The 17339-nt window shown below is 44.5% G+C and overlaps 1 protein-coding gene across 1 annotated transcript in view; it reads left to right on the forward strand.

Moving 5' to 3' along the window:
* The window catches only part of Prp6 (pre-mRNA processing factor 6), a 58120-nt gene extending 41041 nt beyond the window's left edge, over positions 1-17079 (forward strand). Inside the window, exons 16-23 of the mRNA XM_050185018.3 lie at positions 3427-3548; positions 4476-4569; positions 6134-6298; positions 8891-9067; positions 12618-12819; positions 13453-13591; positions 15599-15725; positions 16425-17079. Coding sequence (XP_050040975.1) covers positions 3427-3548; positions 4476-4569; positions 6134-6298; positions 8891-9067; positions 12618-12819; positions 13453-13591; positions 15599-15725; positions 16425-16577 — 1179 coding nt within the window. The 3' untranslated portion in view covers positions 16578-17079. The remainder of the gene's footprint in view (positions 1-3426; positions 3549-4475; positions 4570-6133; positions 6299-8890; positions 9068-12617; positions 12820-13452; positions 13592-15598; positions 15726-16424) is intronic.
* The last annotated feature ends 260 nt before the right edge of the window (positions 17080-17339 follow it).

Genomic DNA, 17339 nt, shown 5'->3' on the forward strand with positions numbered 1-17339 from the left:
ATCTGCAAGGCCTGCGCGTAGCACACAGGCATCTCTCATTTACAAGAGTGACACGCAGATGTGAGGGTAAGTATTCTTTAATGCTCTCATACACTGGGTTGGACATGGTTGCGTGCCGTAATGGACTCTCCAGAAGTTGAGCAGCGTGGTGCCGTCAGGTTTTTGACAGCTGAAGGTGTTTCCCAAAAAGAAATTAGTCGCCGTATGGCTGCCGTGTACGTTTAACATTGCATTTCATTAGCCACTGTGAAGCGTTGGAACAAACGCTTCAAAGAAGGACGTGAAATTTGCAAAGACGATCCCAGACCGGGCCAAAGCCATCGTGCCAACAACCCTAACAAAATTGCAAAGGTTGATGAGCTGATGAGACAAGAACGGAGGATAAGCATCGATGAACTGGCAGAGCGCGTGAACATCAGTCACGGTTTTGTTCACGCCATAATTCATGAACATCTCGGCTATCGGCTCTTGTGTGCGCAATGGATGCGCACGATTTTGAACCACCACCAGAATACGGAGAAGATTAGCGCTGCCTTTACTCATCTGATCCGGTATCACAATAAAGGTGACGATTTCTTGTCTGCAATTGAGATCGGAGACAAACCATCATGCCACTTCTAAGAGCCTGAAACACGACGGCAACGCTTACAATGGAAACATTCAAATTCACCTTCCCCAAAGAAAGCAAAGGCCGCCATTTCCGCCAGAAAGGTGTTGTTGACTTTTATTTTTCGATCGTCAGGGGCCATTACTGATAGAATTTGCTAAATCTTGAGAGACTATCAATTGTTTCCGATATTGTGAAACGCCGGATCGGCTGCGTGTCGCAATCAAGAACAAACTACGTGGAAAATTGACGAATGGGGTCATCTTGTTCCACGAAAATGCCCGTTCCCACGTCGCTGATGTGGTTAATACAAAACTGGCAAAGTTCAAGCGGGAAACGCTGCAACATCCGCCATACAGCTCAGACCTGTCGCCTTGCGACTTCCACATTTTGGGGCAACCGAAAAAACAGCTCAAGGGAACCAGATTCGTCTCGGACGATGTCGTGAAAGTCAGTTGCAGACGTTTTGAAGCAGCAACCCAAGAAGCTTTATGAGACGGGAATTGCGCGACTCTTTAGTCAATGGGACAAATGTCTAAATGCTCATGGGGGCTACCTTTAATTAAAGTACCCCGTTTGTTATATATTCGCATTGGCTCACATTCATTTGACTCGCCTTCGTATATTCTGCAGAACTCCTGCTTGTTATACGTGGTCTCTGTTGCAACTATAATTTCGGTGCAATTACTCAAGATACACGACCGGTGACAGCTGCTGCTGCGTAATACATTGAAACAAATGGCAGCGTCATTAAGAGTTTTCACTGGCCGTTGCATATGTACAAGACTGTAAACAAGGATCTTGAATGACAAGGTGTCATTAACATATTTGTTCTCAACTTGTTCATTTCATGGCCTTTACATTTTTCATATCAGCGGCATGCACTGCTTTGCTGGCTTCGAACTGATGTAGTTCTAAAGTTCGTGAGATATTTTATTTACTTATTAAATAGACAAAATACATGGAAGCATTGACATCAGTTATGTTAGGCACAATTTTTGGCACATACGAGTATATTCTTTTATAAACAAATACATATAATACTTGTATTGACAGTGCGTAGCGTTCAACACTTCGTTTGCAGCATCTTTGGCAATGGCAATGCAGTTATTATTCGTGTATTTGATCCCTAGGCAAATTGTTTAAGAGGAAGTTTTAGCTCGGGCCCAACTCCGACGCGGCCTATTCAGATACATGTAAAACGCAGAAACGGTTTTCTGAGATAACTCCTGAATCGCTTTTAATAAAATTTGTTGCATTTGAGAGAGTATGTTAAATTCTAGTTTCTGTTGGAAGCGGAATTTCGATTTAGGGCCTGAACTTTGTTTAAAATATTTTGAAAAATTCGAAAAAAATTGAATCACGTAGTTTAAATATTAATAGCTCATCATCAAGAAGAGATATCGCGGTTCTGTAAACGGCATCCATTAGACCATTCAAAGCGGAAAAATTCGATATGTCAATTTGTATCTTACGTGAATTGGTTGTGTTATGTCCAAGGGTTCTGCAAAGCCGTATTTCCATAATACTTAATTTTTAACTCATGTGTAACAAATCAATTTTGTCCGCTGTAGATGTACTATTATGTGCAATTCACAGAACTGTGATATCAATTTTCAATGCTGATTTACAGAGTTGTAAACCTAATTGTTTCGTTTTCTGAAAATTTTCGATTTTTGTCACTTTTCAATAAAATATTGACGATCTAAATCGAAAATTCGAAACAAACAGTCACTAGAATTTAAGTTTTTCTTTTAAATGCAACAAACCTCGTCAAATTTGGTGCACTGGTTGCCGAGAAAAACGAATTCTCCTTCTACATGTATTTAGATAGGAGCATCCTACCTAATGTTTCCTCTTGAGGAGGAGGTCCACCTGCAACGTGAGCCCCCCCCCGAATGAAATTTCTGGCTACGCCACTGACTACTACTCTAAAATATACTACTAATTTCGGCGTAGAACTGTTTCGGTAACCTTGTAAATGTTGTAACAATGTTATGTAAACTGTAAATTAATGTATCACATTTATCTACTTTAGATGCTCTAATAGATCCAGTTTACAGAACAGCGGTACCTGTTTCTGATTCTATTTGTAAACTTTATACTCTTAATACTTTGGCAATATTTATAAAAATTCTAGGCCCTAGATTATATATTCTTGCTTTCTAGATTTGCTAGAATTTAAGTTTCTTTCTCCATTGCAACAAATATAATTCAAATCAGGCTAGTTGTTGTCGTATGAAAGCGTCTCTGCATTTTACATGTATTCGAATAGGCAACATCAGAGTTGGCCCCAAGCTAAAGCTTCCTCTGAAGCCTGTGAAATTGTTACATGTGTTTGTGTAACCAGTGATGCTGTAATAAAGGTTCAGGGCAAACATGAAATGCTGTTTGTACATGATAAACCTGAGCCAATAATGATCTTTCATTTGTAACAACCAGATTTCAGTCATACTGCGAACTCAAGACCCTACTTTTTAAAATTGTGTGCTTGTACTACAGCCAATTCTTTTTCATATGGGTAGAATAGACTAATCATCCTCATTTGTCAAAAAAAGAGAGAGTAAGAAAGAAAGGGGAGTACATGCATATTAAGAAGAAAGGCAAGAAGCACCTCTTGGAGCCTTGAAAATGCTAAAAGGCACTCCCATACGCAGATTTATGTGCACATTTAGAAGCCTCGATTAGTTTAAATTATACTGGACCCCTCGTGTGCAGCATCCCTCATGGCCCCTGTGTTGCTTCGGTATGGTAAAATCAATCAATCAGTTGTTCAATCAATCAATCAATTATTCAGTCATTCAATCCTCTCCCAACAGGTGGCAGCCCAGGGTGCCCAGGAGTGTGCTCGTGCTATCTATGCGCACGCCCTGTCCGTGTTTCCCAGCAAGAAGAGCATCTGGCTCAGGGCCGCCTACTTTGAGAAGAGCAGCGGCACCAGGTGGGCTGTGCACTTGTGCTGGTTGAAATTAATTCACAAGTGTAAAGCAAAAAAAAGCACGCTGGCCTTACCATGGCCATACCAATAAGTTGTGGTGAAGCCTAGACTTAGGCACTGTTTAACACCCCCCCCCCCTCTCTGCCAGTGCTGGCTTTTGCTATCTTGCTGAGTGTACAATAACTTTGGCCATTGGTTATGTGCAACTGGGCATGTAGCACTGGCTGAACATTCTTGGTCAATCACAGAACAGGTATGACCCGCCGTGGTTGCTCAGTGGCTATGGTGTTGGGCTGCTGAGCACGAGGTCATGGGATCGAATCCCGGCCACGGCGGCCGCATTGCGATGGGGGCGAAATGCAAAAACACCCGTGTACTTATATTTAGGTGCACCTTAAAGAACCCCAGGTGGTCGAAATTTCCGGAGTCCTCCACTACGGCGTGCCTCATAATCAGAAAGTGGTTTTGGCACGTAATACCCCATAATTTAATTTAGAACAGGTATGTGCCACTGAATAGGTACCCATATAGACGAGCAGAACAAGGGGCAAGGGGTGTTGGAGGGGCAACAGAAAATTGAGGAAGTTGGCTACAGAGAAGTGAATAAGTTGGCAACTAAAGTCGCCAAGTGTGGAGAAAGGTGAACAAAATCGGACCAGAGCATGCACTGAGTGAGGAGCACTGAGCTACACACAAGTCAAGACATATCAGTAGACATGAAAGAAATCGTCCGTTATCGCTGATTCCCACATTATGCATGTGATCTACAGGTCCCTCTTTTTGCGTGTGTTCAACCTTTCTTTCTCTGGTCATTTGGCAAACTGACCCTTTTCAACCCTTCTCATCCTTGAACATTTGGTAAAGTCATCTGGGCTCCCCAAAGCAAGGTGGGTCATGTCATGGGGTGTCCTGTGCTCTGTGTTTCTGTAGGGAGACGCTGGAAGCCCTCCTGCAGCGAGCCGTGGCCCACTGTCCCAAGGCCGAGGTTCTCTGGCTTATGGGAGCCAAGTCCAAATGGATGGCTGTGAGTAATGCACTTTTCTGGCACATACATATATCCCTTTTAGACGACAGTTGCAGGGTGTCTACCAACCAGGAAAACTGGAAATTCTCACGGATTTTCAGTACATTAGTCTGCAAATACTCAGGGAAAACTCGGGGAATTTGTGCCTTCTATTAGGGAAAATTAGCTGTAGTGTTATTAAAAGGGAATGAAAGTCACGGTAAAGCAGGCTCGAGTGACAGAGAGTAATCGTAACGAATCCTCTTTTGATGCCGTGTTGTTGCCTGTAGGAGTTGCAAGTGTGCAGTCACTGACTGACTTTCCAGACTCGCGATAATTCGGATGGCTTCGCGGCACCACCATGTACCTCCATATAGTCAGTGTATAAGAGCGTCTGAAATTTCGGATGCAAGAACCCTTCGCCGTCCGATTTTCTGGGCTTTTTGCCCTGATCACAGATCTGAAACAGCGTTAATCAAAGCCATCACCACCGCCATTTTGATTACCTCGCCACCTCAAACCGGCGCTCTTGCACGCAGATCCGCTGGCAGCCGTAGCCACCACTGCAGCAATGCTAGGCCTAGCAGCTTCGACGTTCGCTGTTGAGCTTCTTGCCATTCGGTGCGGTGTTTCTCATTGAAAGAATTCGCTGCTGTCAGCAATGGCACCGACTCCGCCTTCGTAATCCTCGCGATTGGCTTCAAAGCTCGGAAAGCACGGCGCATCGCATAATGTCGCTTCCCAAAAGTCAGCTTCGCCGCATTGCAGCACTGTTACGCGGTGAAGCATACGCGAGAGTATTGCGGTGAAGCATAACAAGCGTGGGAAGGGGCAATTGTCACGGGACAGTGTGTATTCCTTAATTATACACGCGTGCACCCGCCATCACCTGTCACAGTACAAGCACCGATATGCCTAATAAGTGTACTGGCATCTGCGTACATCGCCTTTTTATTTGTACTTGAGAATGTTCAACTATATTTGCAATGGGTCTTACCTTTTTCTTTTCGAATATATTTTATTCACTGTGCGTTTTACTTTTTGAATAAAATGAACACTTACTATTAAAACTGGATTAAGTAGTTGTTTTTTTTTCATTTTTTAACATGCTTACTGGAGAGTGATAGCATCGTGTGACATGGTGTCAAGCCATCTTCACATGAAACAAAGTTCTGTGTCACTCAGGGAATTTTGCAAATGCACTCAGGGATAACCTCAAGGAATTTGTAAATGTTAACTTGGTAGACACCCTGAGTTAATTTTGGCGTAGAAAATTTAATTTTACCACATTTCTTGCACCTTCTAGCTCAATAAAATCGTACTGCAGATTACTGTATGTCAGTGAAAGAATTCTATGCCTTGGTCTTGGCATAGCTTAAATGACAAATGTTTTGCTCAGAGTTTGTGTAGAAGCATTTCTCAGAGGAAGCGTGGCCATACTTCAACTACGGATAGTACCTTTCCTTCATTGTGAAAAGCAGTATCTTGTTTTTTTGTTTTATTTCTAAGTATAATGAAAAAACGAGTTCAGTGAGAGATTAAGTGTCCCAGCAAATTAACGCCATTACATTTTTCACGATGACAGGGCGACATCCCGGCGGCCCGGAGCATCCTGTCTCTAGCCTTCCAGGCTAATCCCAACAGCGAGGAGATCTGGTTGGCTGCCGTCAAACTGGAGAGTGAGAACAATGAGTTTGAGCGTGCACGTCGACTCCTCGCCAAGGCACGCTCCAGTGCCCCCACTGCCAGGGTGAGTACTGCCCAACTGCGTCTGGCAGATCCATCTTTTTTTGAAAGCAATGTCTTCCTCGGCAAGAGAGCTCCACCTCTTCGTATCGGGTGTGTCTGTTTCTAACATCTGTTTCTAGCCTCTTTCATGGGCAGAACCCTAAGTTAGTGCATTCTAAAAATGTGACAGAACTGATGATGATTGTGATGGTGGTGTGATGACGATAACTTATGAGAAACAGTTGGAAGGCGATTCAACCTCTACTTGATGGCTCTCAAACGTTGTCATTCCAGCACGGTTATCACGATAAAATTACAGTTCATAAGCCCCATTATAACCTTCAGCTCGCCCAGGAAGACAATGTCTTTCGTTGACTTCAACTAGACATTGAATCGCCTTCCCACTTTTTCCTTTCTTCAACTTCTTTCTCTTCTGTTTGCCGCAGCTGGGTGTTACAAGCTCTGTAAGGACAAAATGCAGTTTCACATCAAGGAAGATCACAACAACTTGTTATCTTTATTTGTACTGATGAAAACACTAACATGTTACTTTAGTAAACTATAATTAAGGTAGTAAATAATTAACCCCTCACTGCATGGTGGTTCATATTTAGAACATGAAGAACAGCTTCTTTTAACTTAATATAATCGGAATAACCGAAATTGGTGCCATCTCTAGCAATAAAACTCACAGCAACTGTAAATTTTTCAGTTATTTTTCTCTTCAGAAATGCATGCTGGCAGCTCGTCACATAGTGCGCAAGAAGTTTGTAACCAAACACGTTATTTTCATATACCTTAAGCTCAAAAGAAGCGCAGCAAAATACGCAGGGGGATCGTTTGCTCTTCACCATCCCACTGGGATATCTTTAGTGAAAAATATAATATGCTGATTCTGTGAGGTGAGCATTTATTGCTGTATCATATACAGTGGAACCTCGTTAAACCGTAGTCGGCCGGAGCTCGGAAAAAGTACGTACTAAACGGTAGTACTGTTTAACCGAAATAACATGAGATCGCCCACTTACCTGTCGAAAACGGAACCCAGAGAGAGTGCGATGAAAGGGGAAATAACATGCAGTATTTATTCGCATTGCGCGACATAAGTGTTCTTTTCGTTTGATGCCGCGGCGGCCTAGCACAACGACAGCAGCCTCAAACTTACTCAAGCTGCGTGCCAGCTTCTCAGCCAACCCCCCTCCTCTCGGCAAACACTTGCACGGCAGATTCCTCGTTGGTGTTACATATCATATAAGTTCCGGGGCGTCTTTTTCATTGCCGGGTGCCGGAGTTCGGAAAGCTTTTCGTTTGGAATAGTTACGTTATCGCGCCCCTGTTCTCGTTGCGATGATTGCATTCACGAGGCTGACGTAATGCGCAGCTTCTGCCACTGTTGGGCCCGAATCGCCCGTGCTGTCACTTTCCGTGTCGTCCTCATCACTGTCGCTAGTCGATACTTCGGCAACAACAGAGGCAACGATGGCGAAAAGTCGAGCCTCGTAGCCGACATCTCTTCGCGGTCGCAGCAGCGCTGCCGAGCAACTTCATGCCACACACTGTAGTCAACAGCAGATCCATGTCGCGGGCCAGCGCCGACTTCTTCGTATCACGTTCGATAGCACGGACGATGTCTAATTTTTCTTCTGTGCTGAGCACCCGACGTCTTTTTTATCCGAGCTTTGGCATGACGCGAGTCCTCGCTTGTACGACGCCATAACGCTCTCTCACTCTCTGGCACGGCGTCGAAATGATGTTGATGTTCATGCGGCTTCACGTGCAAACGCACAGGGCGCTTGGAGGCCGTTGCACCGATCTCTGAGGCTTGTTGTTCTGCCGGACCGCCCGGTGGAGACGACGCACCGCCGTGTTTGCGCGACGAAAAGTGGAAACGCTACGTTTTAACCGATGCGTGTGCAATAAGCTGGTACGGATTATGCGGATACAAAATACATTATGTTCAATGGCCGCTGAGTCGGGGAATTGACTTTACTATTTTTAAACCGAAACTACTGTTTCGGGTACGGTTTAACGAGGTTTTACTGTATCAGCATGCAGTTATGGGTTGCTTTGTGGGTGAGAGCAGCGATTTGTTTTTTTGCAAGAAAAGTTTGGTGGCAGAAAAATTGGCGGACGCTTAAGCTTCGCCTTCAAGAGTGGAACGCGATAGCGTTATCGCACCCGTTCGCACCGCCCACTCATTCGCTCGGCATGCTCTTGACGAGACGAAGGGGAGAAGCGAACGAGTGGCGCACCACCTGTCGGGGCAGTGCCGTACATTGCGAGGAGGCAGTCTTCTGTGTTTGCCGCAAGATGGCTGTGCGTGTGCGCCAAGTGCAGAAGAAATGTAGCGGCAACATACTTCACTACTCGTTTAACTGTGACATGTAATTTACATGCTCATAATTACCGATATACACCGCAGTATAACTTTCTTGGCATGTTTCCAAGCCAACACCGCATTCACTAGAGGCGCTTTTGTCCTGTTTTGAACCATCGAACTGATGGTTGAATGGTAGCGTCTCTGTCTTACACTCCGGAGACCCTGGTTCGATCCCAGTTGCTACATTGTTGAGCGAGAGCGTGCCGTGTGTCATTCTCCGGACGCGTTGCGCAGGTGATGATGAAGTCCGTGCGGCTGGAATGGGCACTGAAGGACCTGCAGCAGGCCCAGCAGCTGCTGGACGAGGGGCTGCGCCTGTACGCTGACTTCCCGAAGCTGTGGATGATGAAGGGGCAGATTGAGCAGAGCCAGGGGCAGACAGACTTGGCTCGCAGCACCTACAACCAGGGGGTGAGTGGCACCAACCGTGGTGGCTTGTTTCCATCCTGTCGTTTGTAAGAAGTAGCCCTGACATAGATGAAGGACAGGCAGTTGAGCTTGCGCCATCTTGAACTGGACAGCACTTTGTTGTCTCCTTGTCTGGCCACAACTGCCTCTGCAATCACCATCACTGCCTCCTCAAATGGGGCTGCACTTGCCTTGTCATTGACAGTGTCACTCGCTCTTCAAGGTCTTCTTCATTTGGGTGCATGTTTGTCGGTCTAGTCTGTTGGTTTCAGCTGAATCGCTGAAGCTTGTTGCGCTACAATTGCGTTGCGAGCTACACTTTTTTATAAAGCGAAGCTTTCTTTACGAACTACTGCTCAAATAATCGCCGTTGTTTTCACTGCTTATAGAAGCTGATTCCATTGGTGGAAGTGCGCAAGAGAATGTTCAGTCCATTGACGCAAGGTTCCCTGCTACACCCCCTCATGGTCTTGCCTTCTGTACATCATGGGCAGCAGGGCCCACTGTGCACCGACATTTTAATATTAATATTTGATTCGAAAAATAGATATTCGGAAACGCTCGAATATATTGCTGGCGCTGTGAGAGCAAACACGGTTCTTAGCATCTGTTTCTACATAATCTAAGAATATTGGGGCGATTTTGTGCTGAATATTGCGATTTCGTACTGCTAGCAAAATTTTGCATGTAAAGCACACTTAGCCACTAAACGTCGAAACTCTACGGAAAAGCCAGCCTCAGCCGCAAGGAGCAGGGGTTTTGAGAACAGCGAGGGTGCACTATTTCTTTTTTTTTTTTTGCAGCACCACCCTTAATTCTGAGCTTATTGCTTGACAGCAAGTACGATGAGTGACAACTGGCGCAGGGTCAAATGCCTCCGATTTTGCGGGCATTTGATGGGGTATAATAAGGGATAGGCTAACGAGGACAGCTAGTGTTAATTACTATACTTCCCAAGTTAACATGAGCCAAATACACTATGCTTCAGCATAACAGCTTACTAGTCCAGTTCTTTAATATTGACAATGCAGTTGCAATTTTCCGACGTAACAAATTAACCTAACTTGCTAATAAATGAATGATGCATATCATTTTTTGGTTCAATATTTGAAGCTAAGTATTCGTATTTGATTTATATTCAAAAATTTTGATATGCGCACACAACTACCAGTAACACATCACTCCTTCCACGTGAGGAGGGTGTCAGCACGGGTGCTTGCCGCTGATCTTACACTATGGCTGCCGTATTGTGTTCTTGCTCACAAGAAACACAGCATGCGGTTGCAACCAGCAGTTTTTCTGATGCTGTGCCAGAAATTCTTTCGTACGTCTACATTTATGCATCCGTTGTAGAGACATGCAAAATCTCTTGAATGTTATGTTATGTTATGTATGTATGTTTGAATGTTAATACTGCTTACCTTGGCTCTTTGTATGCCATTGTAGATCGTGGCTGTTATGAGTGACTTACAGGATGCATTCATCGCAGATAACTGCTGTGTGTTTCTTAATGTGGTGCAGTTTGGTGTGTCGTCTCATCAAATCTTTGTTTACATAGATTCCCACAGTGAGTGAGATCTGCCTTGCTTTCCCTTGTTAAATCTATGCCCAAATTTCTTGGGTGCAATCCAAACATGATAAAAACTATGTAAACGTGTGTTGGCCATGGCAAACCAACATGGTTGCTGCCGTATGTAGCAGCCATGAAAACCAGTTATTTTTCGCTTGCCAAAAGAAGCTCAATCACTAGCTTACTCAATTGATCGTTACATCATTCAATGTCACCAGTGTGTGAACTCAAAAATGGGGGTAATTTGGTTCATCAGAACTATGCTCCCGGAAGCTGAAGCCATTCTTGAATGGAGGCCCAGCATGCAAAGTTATGCAGTAAGGTAACTGTGGGATCATGCGAAATGCAGACAGGTTGTTACATTTGATACAACTCTCGTACGTTTAAGGCATTATGCCCCAGTCACACAGGCACTCGAAAGTCTTTTGAGCAAAGAGACTTCTCCAAAAAAGGAGTTTCGCCCGCAGACACACAACAGGGAGCGATCTCTTTTCAGAAATGGTCTTTTCTGGAAGCGGAGTTCGTTGATCTCTTTTACAGCCCAAAAGGAGTGGCCTTGAAATCAGTGGGGGCCAGCAATTGTAATTTATTAATGGAAGTAAGCAAATACATATTGTTCTGGCTCCTAGACTCATCATAAAAAATTACGGTATGTCTCGCAGAAGGTGTAGTAAACCCAGTAAGGCTCGTTTTCTTCTGTACTCTCATAAGCAGGTCAAACAGGTCGGGGATGTCATATCGGATGTCATGTCGGGTGTCACTACAATAAATCCTTAGGTTGAAATTTCTTAAACTGGCATTAAATTTATTTCAAAATATAAAATGAAAGCTTATTGTATTACACGTTTTTCAGATACATTAGTTTATTTTGGCTGATTTTGTTTCCAACGCTAGTGCCATGCTTTCGTTAGCGTGCCCAGAACGAAACACTAAAAAGAGATCGTCAGTGCTGTGTGTCAGCTGCACGACGCCTCTTCATTAAAAAGTCTTCTAACTTGGTAAAAGACCACTTAAGTAAAGGGGTTTTTGCGTGCTCGTGTGACAGAGGTATTGGTCTTGCTTTGCAGCGCAGTGTTCCACCATGTCTTGCGGACTGTAGGCAAATGTGTGGGCGCAGGTCAGCCAGACGTACCAAGGAATCATCCAAGACAGAGAGGAATGAATGTATACACGGACAGCAGACATGGGACTAGGCACAAACTAAATACAGATAGTACATTGCCGTGCTATTTTCACTAATCTCAGTTCATTACTGCGCCACTCACAGCTCCAGTGGTAATCTATTCGAGCCGCAGAGGTTAAGTAGCGTTGGCCGGGGTGTAACTCAGCCACAAGTCTCTACAACAGTCACTGGAGCAGGAGCGCAGCTCGGCCTCGGGAAGGCAGCACGTCAGTGAACGCGGCAACACAGCCTGCCTCGGAGCGTCAGGAGCCGGGGCGCAGCTGTCTCGACAGGGCAGCACAGCGATGAACGCCGCAACACACCTTGCCTTGGAAGCGTTAGGAGCCAGGGCGAAGTTTGGCCACAGCAGGATCTGCCAGTTAGCCTCCGAGCACAGTGCTGTAAGCCGGGGGAAAGCCTGGTTCAGCAGGGGCTTGACCGGGGTTGTCGAGACGTGGCCCGCCGCTCGATCGGCAGTGCTCAACGAGAGCTTCTTATGCTGTCCTTCTCCGCTTAGCTTGTCGGCCCGTCGCTTGATCGGACCACGCGGGACCCGCACAGCAATCACGTGCGCACTCGCGCTTTTCGACCCCGCACACCGGCACAAGCACCGATTCCAAGGCCCATGAACTTCAAATGCCGTCCTCCTACTACGAGGACCAGCTATACATTAATACATTATTTAAAAGAAGCAATAAAACGCCCCTTTCTGTGTTTGCACTAGGGTCTGTGTGGTGCCCTTGTTTGCCAAGGGTGCTAAAGACCCACACTTCGAATGCTGCTCAAGTAGGTAGGTCATTGCCCTGTGCGCTTCCATGCAGCTCAAGAAGTGTCCCACATCGGTGCCCCTGTGGCTGCTGCTGTCTCGGCTGGAGGAGTCGACGGGCGCACTGACCAAGGCCCGCTCTGTGCTGGAGAAGGCCCGACTCCGCAACCCTGGAAGTGCAGAGCTCTGGCTCGAGGCTGTGCGGGTAGAGGTCCGCGCAGGGTTTAAGGAGATTGCCCAGACCCTTATGGCTAAAGGTCAGCATCTTGCACTGCCTTTGAGAGGCCCCCTCTTTTTTTCTAACTGACTAGCAAGCTGCCGCAACTAATAGCAAACATGACTTATAAAAAGACCGAGGACCCTTCGCACGTGAAAATGTCATGCCACATCCCAATTTCAGTGTTTTGCTTGTGCCTGGATTATATAGAAATGGCCAAGTTTAATTCTGTTTAACTAGATAACCAGCTAGAAGGCTCTAAGCAGCACTTAAAAATAAAACGATTCTTAAAGGGGTCCAGAACCACTTTTTATTGAAGCCAAGAAATGCACTTGACGTTAAAACAGATGATTTGAAAAATACTTTGCCACAAAAATTACTTTAGTGCATTCAGCAGAAGCGGAGTTATTGGCAATCAAAGATTGCCTGTGATCTTCTTCGCAGTACTCCCAATCTTTCTTCAGTGCCTTGCACTGCAAAGGCTATGGCAGAGCAGGGTGGTCACCACAATTCTCTGATTACTGAATGTCACCGTGGCACACAGTTCAAGTTTGATATTGGATGCATAGTACTTGTAGCAAGGCTATAACATGTTGTATGTGGGTACCCAGATAAGTGGAAGCAGCGGCATTCATTTGTTAAAACTGTTCTGTCCCTGTCATGCTTTGCACAGCCATGCAGGAATGCCCAGCCAGTGGCATCCTTTGGGCCGAGGCTATCTTCATGGAGCCCCGTCCACAGCGTAAGACCAAGAGCGTGGATGCACTCAAGCGCTGCGAGCATGATGCCCATGTTCTCCTGGCTGTCAGCAAGTGAGCCAACTTCTTTTACTGTCTCTTGCTTCGACCTGTTTGAGTATTGGAGGAGCCCTGTTGCAAGAGGCTATTACTTTGTTGGATAGAGACTTCTTATGCAATTTCTGATGTATTTATCTTGACCATCTGCACTTTGGCCATTGCATTTGTAACCTGTCTGTGCAAGCTTCTGTTGCACCATTGCAGCATGTAACTGGCCCCCATGCCTCTAGGGCTACTCTACCTAGAGGGTTGCTTCGGTTTTGTTTTTGCATCTGTCATTAAATGCACTGAATATTCTAACTTGCTTTTCAACAATTGAGGCCCTCTTTGTTGTTTACTACAACATTCCCATCAGTTGTTGAGCTTCACTCAAGCATGTGTCTGATGTCTGGAAATTTTTTGGGAGGTGGGAGCCTGTGTTGGAACCTGTGATCATTGAGGCACTGTTATTAAGCATGAAATGCTTTTAGCTCCCGTTGTCGGCGACCTTCAAGTGACCTTGAGCCAAAAGCCAGAGCCGTTATCCAGGCACTCAAACGAAAACATCCTGAGAAAACAAAACAAGATCATCTGGGCAACCAGTCAAAACATTAAAAAATGCGGTCTCTGGCCCACAACCCCTTGTACAGGACCACATTACATATGCTAGTTACTGCCCAAACAGTTTTACAAAAAATATTATTTTCGAGTTCCTCCTAAAGTTTGTTTACAATATCACTCAAGCTATAACTTCTAGTGCACTGAAGTTTTATTTGTCACTTCCACTGGCGACGTTCAAAAGGCACATACAGTGCACCACACACTTGATTGTCCATCTTAGGGTACTGAGACAGGTTTGTCTGTGCTCTTTGAACACCAACGGTTCGTGAGTTCCCCGGTGCAGGTTTTGTGTCACCTCAAGTGATGGTACCACGCTGCGTGGCGCCTCCTTCAGGTGATTTTCTTCTAGCTGGGCAGCGTCCCTATGGACCAGTGCACAGTATGGTGTGGTGTGGTGTGCCGTTGCAAACATGCATAACACCCATTTTAAGATTGTGGCTAGTATGATCACCAAACAATGTGCTTTGCTGGTAGTCATTTCACGCTTACATCAACTCTCGATTACGGGAGAGCCAGCAGTTTTTCTGAATATTGTGCGTTTGCTTCATGACTATTTAAAATTTTCAACTGTGATGACAAAGAGATTTGCTGTAGTGTATGAAAAGACCTTGCACGCTATAAGATAGCAAGTCCAAATCGCACATGCGCAGAACACTAAGAAGGTGTTGTAGGTTACACGTGCACACTGGTTTTAGGGTTTAGCATTGCAAGTTTTATCTGAAGCTTGAATAGCTAGTGTGATAACATGGTAGCACCCAGCGTGACCTCCTCGGTCCAGATTCACCTTACTACTTGCAGTTCATCACCTTCATGGCAAAATTGGCTTTTTCTCAGTCCTGTCTCACTTCTCTTGACTTCAAAAAATAATCATGCCACTAGAATTCATACGATCGATAACAAAACCAGAAACAACGCTATAGAGAAAATAAGGCATTCTTGTTTATATATTGTTATTAATTTTGGTTGAAGTCCTTTTTATGGCTGTCTCCCCTGAAACTTTATTCCCTCAATGCCCCATCAAGAAATCACTTCTTGAATTCCTGAAACATTGTGCTTGTTTCTTCATCTACATTGTCAGCAGGTACTGCATGCTGCAGTGAGGGCTTTCGAAGTGTGTGGGTCTCTGCCATGGAAGACACCAAGATATCACATGATATCACATGTTAACTTCATGAACATACACTGCCCTGAGAGGTGTTGTGACAGCTCAGAAATATGCATCATCCACCGCTTGCTGATAGAGCATTTGGGTCATCCCGAGCAAGAACACGTGCTTAATGCTCCTTGGATGAGAATTTTGGAAAATTCTCATCGCCTGGAAATTCGGATGAATCGTCATGGTATCATTGCGATTAGACTGTATATCCAAAGTTGTTTAAAAAGACCTGCACATCAGCCTTTTGTTTCCATTGTTCCTTGCAGGCTTTTCTGGACAGAACGCAAGACAAACAAGGTCCGAGAATGGTTAAACCGCACTGTGAAGATTGAGCCTGACCTGGGGGATGCATGGGCCTACTACTACAAGTTTGAATTGCTTCATGGCAGTGAGGTAGGCGCTGGGATGCCAGCCTGCAGTTTTCAATGATTTCATTTGTTGGCAACTGTATTTTACTTGCATAACAAATGCAGTTTAGTCTCCTAGAATTGATAAAGTATATTGGGGGACACATTGGTTATGGGGGGCTAAAATTTTTAGCGAACATTTCAGAATGTGTCTGCAAGCAGGATGAGCAGTTTAGTGAGTCCAGTAAAGGGAGATTTCCTTTTTCCCCGATTTTTATAAATTAAGTTTGAACTTCTTAATTGTTGGTCTAACTCACAGATGTGTTTTTCTTTCTGTTGTAGTTTCTAAATGTCACGGGAAGATTTAAGTGCTTCAATTTAACACTTTCAGAGTTTTTTTCTTTTTCTAAGTGACGCACCTCGATTACTATAGAAAGAACAAAACGGTTTATTTTTTGGTTATGCAAAAAGGAAAAAATTGGCACGGATGATGGCAAATGTCATCCTTACTATGGTCGTCATGTTCCCATATTCTGTTTCCCATCTCCTACCTAGTTTCGTTTTGTTTAGCATGTGCAAACGTGCTGGTAGTCAGTGACACTGAAAGGGTGAATGAGTGAAAAATTAAAGGAACATTTAATTTATGCATATGACGGGGGCTGTACATTAGTATTGAGTAAATCACTATGAATTCAAAATAACCTGCTGAATAGAAGTACTAAATCCTTGTGAACTTTACTTACAGGAGCAGCAAGAAGAGGTAAAAAGGCGATGCGTCATGGCAGAACCCAGGCACGGTCCAAACTGGTGCCGGGTGTCCAAAGACATTGCTAACTGGCGGAAGAAGACCGAGGACATTCTTGTCCTGGTGGCAAATGCTCTCCCGATACCAACGTAGTTGCAGGAAACAGGAGTGTTAGTCGTAATCTCTGCTGTAGTCTCTCATTTTTTTTTTCATCTTCTTACAGATCAATTTTAACTTCTTCATTTAGAGGCATTCCAGCAGAAGGGGGACACTTGGCAAGGTGCTTTTGTGGCCACCCTGAGAAAAGTGTGGTGCAAAAGAAGTGTATTGAAAAAAGTGTATTGCTTCATATATTAGTGGGGTGCAGTTCTCAAGCCGTTGAATAATTTTAGCAGCCAAAAAATGTAAAAATTACAAGGCGCTGGCTGCATGACTGCATGAGAGATTGAAAGACCTTGTCTCTTTTACACTGGTTTTGTGTCCACAGCGCACCTTCTGGCACTTGTACAGCTAAACCTGTGATGAGACAAGACCATTTGACATCACATTAATTCACATGTGGCTTGCAGAAAGATATTATATGCTGTACATTACTGCAAGATGAGTCAAGACTACCGAAATGCCTGAATGTAATAAAAACGATCTTGCTGACCGAGTCTGCTGCTGTATTGAAATGTACCTGGTTGCTTTTTGGAAGCTGAATGTATTATTCCACGTAAAAGATGCTTATACCAGCACTTGGAATCGGCAAACTTGAACAGCGGTAAAATGTGGTTGAATCTCATAGAGAACGTGGATATCTCAAAATATTGAATATACAGCTAAACCTCGATACAACAAACTTCAATATAGCGAAATTCTCAATATAGTGAAGTATTTAATTTTTCATGACCTCTTGTCCATGTAATTGGAACC

This window comes from Dermacentor andersoni, chromosome 4 (assembly GCF_023375885.2).
Source record: "Dermacentor andersoni chromosome 4, qqDerAnde1_hic_scaffold, whole genome shotgun sequence".
Lineage (NCBI taxonomy): Eukaryota > Metazoa > Arthropoda > Arachnida > Ixodida > Ixodidae > Dermacentor > Dermacentor andersoni.